The 13,144-nt window shown below is 41.8% G+C and overlaps 1 protein-coding gene across 2 annotated transcripts in view; it reads right to left on the bottom strand.

Moving 5' to 3' along the window:
• Window positions 1-13,144, bottom strand: part of NRXN3 (neurexin 3) — a 971,499-nt gene that overhangs the window by 647,625 nt on the left and 310,730 nt on the right. For both annotated transcript variants that reach the window (XR_010374442.1, XM_064460500.1), the window contains one exon: window positions 8,949-8,975. Coding sequence is in view for 1 of the 2 variants with exons in the window: in XM_064460500.1 (XP_064316570.1) it covers window positions 8,949-8,975 (27 nt within the window). In the remaining variant the exon portion in view is untranslated. The remainder of the gene's footprint in view (window positions 1-8,948; window positions 8,976-13,144) is intronic.

Here is a 13,144-nt window from a genome sequence, read left to right as displayed (position 1 = left end):
GCAAGCTTGCCATATGCATCATACACCAGTGTGCACCAGCTCGACCAAGCGAGTCTCTCTCTGGGAGAAGGAATCTTGTTCTCTCTGATTCATTCTGTCCCTGCACAAACAGGAAATATTTCTAAGGTGCTTCTTTCAGAGGCAGACCACAAACCTGCAACTGACCTTTCCCCAGCTCGGTTCAGAGATGCCAATGTTCAAGCACAGAAGCACCAAAGGATGTTTTTAAGGTAAACTTCTATCTGCTCCTCAAGCACCTGTGTGCAATTGCAGTTCTTTGCTCCCTGAGAGAAATTTTCTAGCAGCAGTGCCTTTTGCCAGACAAACCAGCCTTGCACTGCAAAATACAGGTGATGTGGTAGGTCATGGTGGCAGAAGGACTGTAGCAGTCATTACTGAAACAGGTGGATGGAATGAGGGCTATTAAGCATGCCTCCCAGCTGTGGAGAGGCAACTTTTCTCTGTCATTATCAACCCTTTCACTATTCATTCATGGAAACAGTATCCAGTATTTAAGTCCTAATGCAGTCATTGTTTGATCTGAAGATAATCAACAGCCTGAAATGTCTTAATCCTGGAAACAACAAGATGAGTACTCTCACCTCGAGTACTGTGTGCAGTTTTGGGCACCACAGTACATTAGGGATACAAAGCTACTAGAGAGTGTCCAGAGGAGGGCCAGGAAGTTGGTGAAGGGTTTAAAGGGGAAGCCATCTGAAGAGTGGCTAAAGTCACTTGGTTTGCTCAGTCTGGACAAGAGGATGCTGAGGGCAGACCTCATCACTGTCTGCAGCCTCCTCACAAGGGGAGAAGGAGGGGCAACAATTTGTCTCTCTGGTGACCAATGACAGGACCCGAGGGAATGGCAGGAAGATGTGCCAGGGGAGGTTTAGGTTGGTTATTAGGAAAAGGTTCTTCACCTAGAGGGTGGTGGAGCACTGGAACAGGCTCCCCAGGGCGGTAGTCAGGGTGCCAAGACATGGAGTGAATCTTGGGTTGTCCTGTGCAGGGACGGGAGTTGGACTTGATGATCCTCGTGGGTCTCTTCCAATGCAGGGTATTCTATGATTCTATGATAACACATTTAGTACCGCTACACAGCTCCCTGATATTACCACTTACACAGCAAGTTTCCTCAAACTCAGTGACTTGTGTATAAAAAGAAAAATCAATGAAATGGAAAAAGAAATGACCAAATGCTTGATGCCTGGACACCACAGGCGACACTGTTTCAGTTTACTTTTGGCCCTCGCTTTCACTGTAAGGCAGCAAAAACGTCTCCTTTTTAAGCCCTGTAGCATAATATCCACGAACTTTGAAAGCTATAATTGCTTCCTGACTGTACTGGGTCTGGCTGGGAGGGAGCTAATTTTCTTCATAGCAGCCTGCATGGTGCTACGTTTCGGATTTGTGAGCAAAACAGCCTTGATAATGCACAGGCTGGGGGAGAGTGAGTGAGCAGCTGTGTGGTGCTTAGCCACCTACAGGGATTAAGCCAAAAGTGAAGACAGCTGATCTGAAAGGAACAAAATTTATACAAAGAAAGTGGCCAAATAGCAAGCTGAGAAGCACACAAGTTTTTCTGTCAAAGCATTTCCCCCCCCAAGTATCCTGGCTGAGATCCTGCAAACATTGCAACAGGAAAGGAAGCAAGACATCCTGTTTTCCCCAAACAGGGGAAGCTTGTATTATAACAACTGGTGGATAAGAGAGAAGCATTGCTGACCAGCAGCTAGTTAATTCAATGTATCATTAAAACAAAACCCAGCATCACATGACTTCAAAAGTTATCCTACCCACAAACTTCTTCCTAGGTTATTCCAATGTTCACCCACAGCATCTTTCTCCTCTGGGGAAAAAAAAACCAAACCAAAACCAAAACCAAAAACCCCATCCCAACCTTTTCATATTCCATAATCTTTCTTATAGAATCCCCAAATTTAATTGGAATTTCTAACATTAAGTAATAGGTATCTAGCTTAGTGACTGACAGGGTGATTGATACGGTTGTTTTGACTCAGCTCCCTTCACAACAGTTCTCATTTTTAGTTATAATCCCATGGACAGTGTCAGAGGCTACAGGAACTGAAAAATCTATATATAAAAACATACAGCACAAAGACAACCTTTCAAGAAGTGGCGAGGAGTCAAGAAATGCTGCTGGGCGGGGAACGACAGCCAGTAAACTGGCATAGCTGTTTTCCAAAAGTGGGTCATTGATTCCTGACAGGTGATTGCTAAGTTTCTAAGGTTAGTTTTCTTTCCCATTAGGTTCCACCACAGCAGTTTCGTTAAAAATAATGCAGAATGCGTTCTGCCAAGCTCTGTTCTCAACAGCGCTATCTCTTCAAATTGGAAGACCTGCTGAAGTCCCTTCCTGAGCACTAGAACTGAAGAGTCAGACTACAGACTTTCAAAAGATGCCACAGCATTAGCTGGAAGATGAAGGGTAACTGCTGCTAACTAAGAGCTGGGGCTAGCTGAAGTCTAGTAGACATGGATTTGGATTTGTAGCCCAGATTTACAGCCCCTGAAATAGGCTGGGATGCAGGGACCTTGCGATATCACAAAACGCAGTTTAGGATTACAGAAATTAATTAATTATGCCACAGCAAAACCTTAATCTTCATGACACTGTCTGGATGAGGAGGATTAAAGACACTGCAAAAAGCTTTTGCTCATTACAGCTAGAGTTCTGCACCCAATAATGCAAATCACTAGAGCCTCTTTACTGGTCACTTCTTATCTGGTATCCGCTGAGCCTTAAGGCTCACTGATTTGGCCTTAAATTTACTGATAAGATAGCATACAACATAGAAAGCCATGCTTGTGCTGATTAGTGTTTGCTTTTATTTTTCTTTTTAACTATTCAAAGTCTCATTAGAGATGCTCTCTCTGTGTTGTTCTCAGACAAAATTAATCACTCATAAAATACTTGCTTCTTCCTAGACAGTAAAGCATGAGGTTCCAGTTTTGTGCCAAATTTCTTTGAATAAAAGAAGAAAGTGGATGTTCTGGCAACTAATTACAGAATCTAATCTACAGAAGACATATTGTTTAGACAGCAGCGAAGCAGAGCAGCTTCTCATATGTGATTCACCTTTTGCCTCTCACCTAGATGGAAGATGTCCTTCTGAAACCCAGCCCCAAAGTGTCTCGTCCTCTCCCTTGCAACCTGTAACTGCATGGGCTTTGTTGCTACCTTTTTAAAACAAGCTCAGGAGCACTCTTTCACTTTGTAGGGGTACCAAGCAACCTCTGCGTTCAAAGCTTAAGTCAAGAGGGTTTCTTCCCCACTGGGGACTTGAAGTGAACTTGAATCAAGCAAGTCTGAGACCAAATACCTCACTTTGTAGTAGCTGCCACAGGGAAGAGGAATTTGTTGGGTTGTATGATGTCATCTACACACCCATAAAGGAGCTCAGAGAAACAACAGCAGGATGGGGAGCCCAAATAATATCTTCCTGGATTACATCCAGGCCCATCACAGGGGCCATCAGCCCATCAGGGTCCCATCTGCACAAGCCCAGAGGAGCACCAGGATACTGTGGCAGGTGGGAACACAAATCAAGAACTCCTGGGGAATGAACACCTTGTCCGGGCCTCTCCCAGGGCTGTCCCAGCAGAGCCATTAGCCCCAGTGTCCAAACGTGAAACTCATCACTGTAAGTCATCTGGAGCAGCTCCTGAGATCACCTTTTGGACTAAGGGGTTGCTGCCTATGGTGGGACATATGTCATGCAGCGGAAAAGTAGTTTGCAATCAGGCAGACTTAATATGGGATGTTTAGGGGAGAAATGAAAGGCACAAAAAGGGAGGAGTTTAGGTGATTTTGGGAGGTGCAAGAGTGGGGAAAACAGAGGGGTAAGGGGATAAAATGGTCATGTGTAAACAGTTGCTGATCAGTATGCTTGTCTGGCTGTGCCCTACACCTGATCAGCGCAGTCTGTCCTGTCTTCTCATTAAATTCCTTTCTAACTCCTTCCTGGGTGAGGGGTCTCTATTCTGTGTGCATGAGAGTGTACAGGGGTGTGAGTGCAGCAAATGGAGTCAGACCATGGGTGAGAAGGCCCGTATGTTCATGCTGCCAGAGACTGGAATGAGTGCCTGTCTGCAAGTAAGTGTGTGATCACTAGCAATGTGCCTGCTAGGAATACATCTTCAATCTCACTACTGCGAGTGGCAGGGAACCTGGGAACAGGGAGTGGCAGTAGTCGCATCTCTCTTGGGCTGTTGGATCCAGCATGGTACGTTTTCCTCTAACCGAATTCTTAGTTTACTATTAACTGACAAAACGTCTGGGAGGACTGCTGTTTCATCACCTGATGGAAGGAAAAGTCTTCCAAAGACAGGCTTGCTCCCTCATGTTCTTCTGCAGCAGCACGAGGCCAGACCAGTGCCCTGAGTCTGAGGCTGCTCAAAGGTGAGACTGTTCTCAGCTAGGCTGTACAGATGCCAGAGACACCAGCTTTGCTTTCACCCCTACAATATGACATACTAATGACTCATCACTTTTCAGGCTGCATAAGCATTAGTTTCATCCTGATTATGTTTATATGGAGTTAGGAGATAGTAGAGTCACAGATATGATGTGTATTGTTTAATCATACCTCTTCGTTTTCCAAATAATGTTTTCATGTTAGAGTACTATTAAGCTTTTATTAAAATGACAGCAACATCACTAGGAATCAGATAAGTGCACTTGGTTTTACAACATTTTGATTAGATTAGAGTTAGCACAGCTTCTTATTTACTTACGATGATATGGAGAAAAGAAAACCTTAAACCTCTCCCAGAGAGTTACACATCATATGTTTGTATTTTATGTTGTTACAGTGGTACTTACTAAAATGAAACTTTAAGGTTGCACTTTATTAAGGCACTAAATACAGAAAGCACAGCAACTGAGAAAGGAGAACCAATCTCTCATTCTAGCTGTCTATTATCAAAGACCAGTCCAAAATTAACTGGAGCTGAAACAACATGCTAACTGTGGGGCCTCATAGAGACACAGGATCAACTAGTAGTTATTGGACTGTGATTTTTCATCCTCTTCCACTTGTGATTTTAGCAACCGGAAAGAGAAGAGGACCAGGATTTGCTGAGCCTTCACAAGTGATGTGAAAGCAGGTAACAGCTCATCTGACATGCTTTAGTGAGAAGGCCTCATTATGAAACAACAAGCGATAAGACAGAAGTATGCAGTGTCCCAAAGGCAGCTACTTTTGGAAGATCAAACCTCCTATAAAGGTAGTGTCAAACTATGTGACTGTGACTGTTGACACACCACATAAACGGTTTGGGAGAAGAAGAGGGAACTAGGCCAAGAAAAATAATACAAGCAGTATCCTAGAAAGAACACAAAGTGGAGACACCTCCAAAAGCTAGTAAGTCTGTAGCACACAGAGCCCTTTTCTCCACACTTAATATTGGGTAGAACGCTGAAAACTATCCCCATCTGGACTGATATGAAGTGGGGTCACTGAAAAGGGAATAAGGAAATTAAGGTCTTGATATATTTGAAAAAATGAAGAAAAATCAGAGCACCAGATATTATGACACAAACTATAAAACCATCACAACTTTAACTTTCTTTAAAGTGAACTATGTATTTCAAGAAACAGTTGACAGGAAATGGACCAAAGAGCTACTCTTCTGTAGGAAATCCTATTTAAAAATCCAAAATATGCATATGTAAAAATGTAAGTGTATTTAGACTATACCTATTCTCCCCATAAATCCAGCCACCAAAATTGTGCTATCCGTTATGTCTGTGTTATGTTGAGGAACCATTCAATGCACCTTCACACAGTATATTTTGGGATCCTGATCCTGCTTTTGGTTGTGCTGATTTTACACTAAGAGGAAAAGGAGTTACTACCCAGTTACATCTGTGTAAGCAACAGCACTGTTGGGTCCTTCTCAAACTCTGTCAGTGTGCAGAAACAGGTAAGATCAGTTTAGGTATCTTCAAGAGTAAAAGGAGAGGATGAGATGAGTATTAAAATAAATACAGAGAAAGTAAAAAAAAGTTCCTCTTCTAGGAAACTATGTCAGTCTTCCATTTCAGAATTGTGGGATATGGCAGTGATGAGAAACAGAGAGAGGGTAAGAAGAAATGATGTGATGGAAAATAGTATTTTGCATCTGATATATGCCAACCCAAAGATATGCAAGCAAAAAGCCCTGAATGCTTTCAAAGATAATTAAGAGCAATTATATTGAAAATTAAATGCTTACCTGGGACAATATACTAGACTCCTCTCAAATAGCATGAGCTTCAGTGCTTGCGGTGGTAGACTCTTTAACCTACACGTTCCACAAGACCCCAAAACCACAGCTCTGTTTACCTTTAAAACCACGAACCAGGTCCTTTCCATTCAGTTAGCAATGGTGACTGCTTGACCTGAAACTCTTCAACTGATTGGGAATCCCATTTAAGTTAATTTAAAACACTTCTGCTCATTTCAGCAGACTCTGGCAGACCTATCTGTATCTCCTTCTGCACAAGTAAAGGTCAGTGTGCCTGCAAGAATGGTTACAGTGATATTTGGTCTATTCCTGCCTAACCATACTTAGTTCATGCAAGAGTATACAGTTTTTCATCAATCAGTTCCCAGCAGGCTCCCTTCTAGAAAGCAGGACAGATGACCTGAGTCATTGCAACAGGCAGCAACAAAAAAAGGTGTTAGAGGCACTAGGAGTAGGGTTATTCATTTTCAGCAAAGTATCATAAAAAAAAATTAGGAAAATCAAAAGCATTTTAAACTAACTAAATAAATACTACAAACCTTCAGAGGAAAACTGTATTCAAAAATGTGACAGGCTCAACTATTAAAAATGCATGGAAGCAAAATGATTCAAGATGTTTTGATGCTTATGGGGAAACTAAAAAACGTGCTGGACTCAGACTGTCTTCCCACTGCTCTGTTTATAGGATTCACTTTTCCCTCTTTCTCTTTTTTGAGTGTTTCTCCCAATTACTGCTAGATTTTGATTTGCATGAAACCCATACCCTTGCTCTTTGCTACAAAAGCTGATTTCCCACCTGAAGAGAGTCTTCCATAGCTAAGCCTTTAACAGCCAGCTGTCATCAACAGTTGATGACGATGACAGCAACATCAGCTTGTTGTCCAGTACCAGAGGAACTGATACAGATGCTCAGATGACACGCACCAACAAGAACTATGGTGCAAATGTTTAGATAGAGCTACAGGTGGCTAAGTAGCAAGAGCATATGAACTCTTAGGGAGCAAAAGATCCTATATTTATGCAAATGTCCTCAGCACTGCTGGGTAAAAGCTGGCAATCTCAGCTAGCAGAGATTCAAGACACTTTTTCCTATTACCCACTCTGTCTCAAAATACAGTGTTAAAACTTTGAAGAGCAAAAGGAATTCAATGAGAGCTGTCAAGCTTTGAGTCGTACAGGACTAATCTCACATAGCCCTCCAACAGGGTTGAAGGAGGCTGCAGTTCTCCATGTTGTGAATTCCTGCTCAAGCTCCTACAGCATATCAGGGCTCACAGCTGGAATAATCACGCATCAGCCAATGCCTTGGCTTGTTCCACAGCTACAGGCTCCCAGGGACCGCTCCGTGAGACCAAGAAACTAATTACTTCCACTTCCCTACAAAGTAGGATCTCATTCAGCTGGCAGTGACCAGGAGGGAAACCTGATCTATTATTTGCCTATGTGTGTACTTTTTTTTTTCTATTTGCAACCACAGAGAACCTTTTAAATTTTGCAAATATTGTAAAAAACCCAAACAACTGCCCTCTGCTGTCTAACACTACAAACCTACTCTTAGTCCAAAACTATGGCAAAGCTGTTAGGAAACTGCTTTACAATAAGATTCTCTTGGTGCTGCTACAATTGGACCTGCTACTTTAAAGCCCTATGTATGCTTTTGGAGCTGCAAGACAATTCTTTCCACCTTCCCGCTAGCTTGGATCGGGCTCACTGGTGAGTGAAAAGACCACAGCCTCTAGAAAACACATGGACCATCCTTGCCTTTTAATCCCTTACAGCATTTCCGAAGCGATGTTTAGCCTTCCATAAATCTTTCCACATAAAATCTAACACAGAGGATCTGCCAGCTCAGGGATCTGGTTTTAAATAAGATAAGCCTCAAAGCACACTTGAGAGCTAAACAGCTCCATTCTTTGGGAAGTGCTTTTTACTTTGAGGCCTACATCAACTTCAACCAGCTCTTTGAAGTAGAACAGAAAAGATTTTGTTTGCTCAATCAGTCTAGAATTGGATATGGATCTTTCACTATTATTTTTCTCAGGGATTTTATAAGCCTTCTTCCCTACTTCTACAGACTGAAAGGGATCTTCAGTGACGCAAAGATTCAGCTGGAATTTATTATAGAAACTTAAATGTTATATAAAAGGTTATCATGTAACTAGTAATATACTCAAAATCTAAGATCTAATTTTTCCTTCTTCTATTCCCAAATAAAAATGACTTTGAATAAATATCAGGTTAAGTTGTCACCATTGTGAAATAAAGTGAGAGTTTGAGGTGGGTTTGTTTTGTTTTTTAAATATGCATGCCTTTTTTTGTAGTGGAGAAGTGCATACAGTACCTGTTGTTATGTGGTTCTTTAAAAGTTTTCATAAAGACAACAGGTTACCAGTGAAATATAATATCAGCTCATCAGGTTGCTCAGGTGCTCTTCTGCAAAGCTATGAAATAACAGTTCATCTCCTCCTTGGAGAAACCTAATATAAAATTTTCACGTACAATCACTGTAACATCTTCCCTCCTCCCCTCCAGCTTCATATCCCACCCAACCCTTCAATTTCAGAAGATTTTTTTTAAAAAACAAAAGAAAAAATAAAATAAAATAAAATAAAAACAGCTTATAAAACAGCAAAGAAAATAAAGTTATTTTAATATATATAGAAAGAGAACAAAATGAAACTTGAGGGAAAACTTACTGGCGTTACAGTTTATCCTGATACAGTCTAGATGGGGAAAAATAAATGAAAGATGAAATTGCATCCTTCAAGGTAACAGCTGCAGACATCCAAAAACAATCAGTCCACCCTTCCGGGGACAGACACACGCAAAGAGATGTGGCCATTTTATACTTATATACAGTCTGTAAAAGTTCGGGAGTGGGTGTATATGTACAGTATATTCTACATAAATATCTGTTACATAAATATATATATACACACATATATATACACCTATGTATAGAGATATACCAATATACATATATATCCACATGTCGACACAGAAAACTGTTTTATTTTTATAGAAACCTCTGCATCTAAGAGTATCTTCTACTCCAGACCATGAACTGATGTGAATTACAATTTAAAAAATGTATAATTAAGGCACAAAAAAATCTCCCTCAAAATGCAAGTCATACTCCAGTCTCATTTGACTTTTTAAAGACCTTTAGCAATTTCTCTAAGAAGCTTGAAGCTCAAAGTCAACCTTTACACTTGGTTTCTTTTGAATTAATTCGTATTGTTATTGCATAAATACACCATCTGTCCAACACAGAATACCTGCAAAATCAGCCTATGAGATTTGTTGGTGCAATATTTAACCCTTTCCAGCTCTCCCAAAGACAGACCCTCTTCTCATTCCCCCAGTGCAGCCCAGAACACTTTTCAATATGTGCACAGACACACTTGACACTGTCCATTCAGGTGAGGAAAGGGTTAATATACTGCCCAGTTGTGTCCTATCATAAAATGGCCACTTGCAAACAACTAACCGCACGAACGCCCAGCCCAGATTTCAGCTAGTTCTGGAGGTTTGGGAATACTTTTTTTTTTTTCCTTGGCAGGGGGAATGGGGATTTCTTTCAAGGGTCCCCAGCCCTGCCAGTTCCTCAGAGCCCAATCTCGTCTTGCTGTCTGAACGCTAAGACTGAATGGGATGCTCGTAACGTTCAGGGAGAAGATGAAATGGGCAGTGAAGTGGCAGATCTGGGAACCTTTGCAGGCCCTGCTTCCTTCAGAGGTTACAGGCAAGGGAGGGACGAAGAGGGGTACATGGAAAGAAAAATAAAGTTATGTTTGTGGAATTTAATAAATGGTAACTGAGGAGTCTGCACAAAGAAAACAAGTTGAGGTAGGAGAGTCTGAGCTAGAGGGCTTCTGAGCATTGCTTCTCTCATTTAATACACTAATGCTCAGCATATCTCAGGATATGATCCATAAGAGGGTCTTTCATTTATAAATGCCTACTTACAGCCTTGTGAGCATCCACTACTGTGATGTCTGACATGGGTGAGAACTATCGTATCAGTGCTGTTATGTACCTTGGGCCACGCTGGCCTTCTCTCAGGAAATCAAGGCCAGGAATAATAGCAACATGCTACTGGATACCCTGGACAACTAAATCTTTGACCAGCAGGGACAGTTTCATTTATTACAGAGATATGGCCCAGCAAGAGAGATTATACAGAATGGTGGAGAAATATAGCACAGTTTGCTGCTTAGCTGGACCAATTTTAGGTTTACTTAGACAGACGTAGGAAAATTATTTCAGCAACTGAAACTAAATGCAGTTCTTAAAAAATGAAAGAGGGGAAAGAGTAAGAGTCTATAAATAAAGAGCCACAATGAGCAGGGACACACCAATCAGGAGCAGCACAGCCAGAGAGAGTCTGTTTTCAAGCAGAACTTCTCTTGAGAAAATCTGGGTTTGGTTTTGTGCGATTAGGTTTGTCATGTGTCGTCAACCGCAACAGAAAAGTGGGAGCAAACAGCCCTGGAGCAATTGGTACGATCACCATACAGTGGTGGCTATATCCCTTATAGGAGTTGGGTGGGGTAAAGGGAGCTCTGAAGTACATGCTGGGGAACTTCCCTCCATGACCTGATGGATAGCGAGAGCAAGAGCGAGAGAGACTCCCAAGTCTCACTGTGAGCAAGCGAGATCAAGAGAGTTGTTACAGCTGGAACAAGAAGGGAATTTCTTATGGGCTAAACTGTAAGTGTTCTGGAAAGGGAAACACGGCTGGTCCTCAGCAACATTCATCACAGTCAGAAACTAAAACCAACGTTGTGTTACTGATGTCTGCAGGGAAGTTCTACAATTTTCTTGTGATGGTATGAAAATAACCATGTGTACCAGGGCTTACCCTCAGGCTGAGTCACTGACTGCTCCAGGTGAAGGGATCAATGTTTCAAACTGAAAACAGAGTTTAGCCCTTATCCTGGCTGCTAGATTTCTGTTTCAAAGGACAACAAAGACCAGGCCACTGAGGGGGCGGACAACTACCACGGCATTATTAGATCTCCAGGTTCCGGAAGCACGAAGGCTCTGCAATGGCATGCAGTAGGGTGCCAGGCAGAAACGACCAGCTCCCAGACCAGATGTAGGCCAGCTAGATCTGTGCGGATCCCACATGGCAGCCAAGCGAGCACATCTGCCTGTTCTGTGACACCAGTACCACCATACTCTCCACACTATGTTCAAAGAAAAAGAATAAGGTTTTTTGTTCGTTTCCTTAATTGTGAACCTTGCCCGAAGCAACAAAAAAGAAATTTCAATCATTAATTCATGAAGCTGTTTTCTCCCTCTTACATCAGTTTTTAGAAAAGAAGAAAATAGCTATTTTCCTCTAAACTAGTACAACACTACAAATCCAAAGCTGAGGATGTTTTTCCTGGCAGTAAGGTGCAGGTGTAGCCTGATCTTTGTGCTCAAAACAGCAGCAGCTGGGGAATTCAGGAATAATTAAAAAAAACTGCTTGGGATTCCTCATGCACAGTAGCAGGGCTATGAGACTTCTGGTAATCATCATCTGGGACTCTCAGCCCTGTTATTGGCTTCTACTGATATTTGCCTTATTTAGGTATGGCTGCATTCCTGACTCAAAAGAGGTTTTGCCTTGCCTTAGGGTTTGAAGATGAATATGCCTAAACAGCTGTAAATCCAGTCACCTGCCAGTTCAGCAACTTGATGAGGAATCTGGAGGACAGCAGTAAAGTGAAAGCACAGTCTGTAACTGCAAGGGGTGGCAGGATGAGCTGAGAAGACCTTCTACAGCTACTTTCTTTCATTACTATTCCTAATGTAAACCAGGAGCTGCTTCCTTACTGCTTAGATAGAAGGTTTCTCCAGAGCACATCACCTGGAAAATGGGCCAAAGACCCTTTCCTTGCAAAAGGCTAAATAGCTCCATTGCAATTAGCTAACACTAAGGATTCACTGTTTGGATGAAGATATCTTTAGTATCAGAAGTCTCTGCGAGTTAGGCCTGTGTTTCTTACCATTTGTACCTTTGTACCTGAAAACAGTGATATTTATTTGACATTACTAAGGCCAGAGACTGTTTTTTCCTTGAATCAGGGAAGAAAGTCACCTTTGCTGTGTGAGGACAAAGTGCTTGTTCCTTTTGATGAGCGTCTACATGTGATTATGGAAGAGCACTTTGAGGCAAGACTAGGACAAGAAAGATAATTGTGGCCTGACTGTTTCTAAGCTCACCCTAGCTTATTTCCTGTGGGGAAACCAGATGAGGTCCTGTGCACACTCTTACCCCATGTTATAGTGTGGGTCCTTGCCTCTCTCCTATTTGCATGCAGTCCGACTGCACACCCACCTGTAACTGGCAGCTGACAAATATTTTTGTATGTCTATGACAAAAATCAAGGACCTTTAGATGCACTGATTATAGAAAATAAATTTATTAATGAGAATGAATGGGCATACACTTGCAGGTCTGAAAGTATGGTTTGCACAAAAGGAAGTTTGGCATAAAAGTTCACATATATTTAAAAAAGAAAAATAGAAAATGGGCCTGCTCTGTTTCTATGTAGGAATGACAGAAGAAACTGCATTTTGGAGAGGCAAAGATGTCTTTGACACCTTTGAGGAGATACCTTAGGAAAAGATAGGCAAGAGGGATGATTACAATTCTTACAAGAGAATTTACTCTGATTAACAGGAGGCAGGAAGTATTTATTCCAGTCACCAGTGACCTGAAGATTAGCCAAGCCAGGAAGAAAAAAGACCTTAAATATTCTTTAATAGAAATCAGTGACACTATAACCCTCCCACTCATCATCGGGAGGAAAAACATGAAGGTGGATCTCCCTGTCAGACCAGCCATTTCTTTCCCTTTCTGCACAACTTCTCAGCATCAGAAATGATTCCCAAGCAT

This window comes from Phalacrocorax carbo, chromosome 9 (assembly GCF_963921805.1).
Source record: "Phalacrocorax carbo chromosome 9, bPhaCar2.1, whole genome shotgun sequence".
Classification (NCBI taxonomy): Eukaryota; Metazoa; Chordata; class Aves; order Suliformes; family Phalacrocoracidae; genus Phalacrocorax; species Phalacrocorax carbo.
The sequence above is the reverse complement of the archived record's forward strand: the minus strand, read 5'-3'. Positions and strand labels throughout refer to the sequence as shown.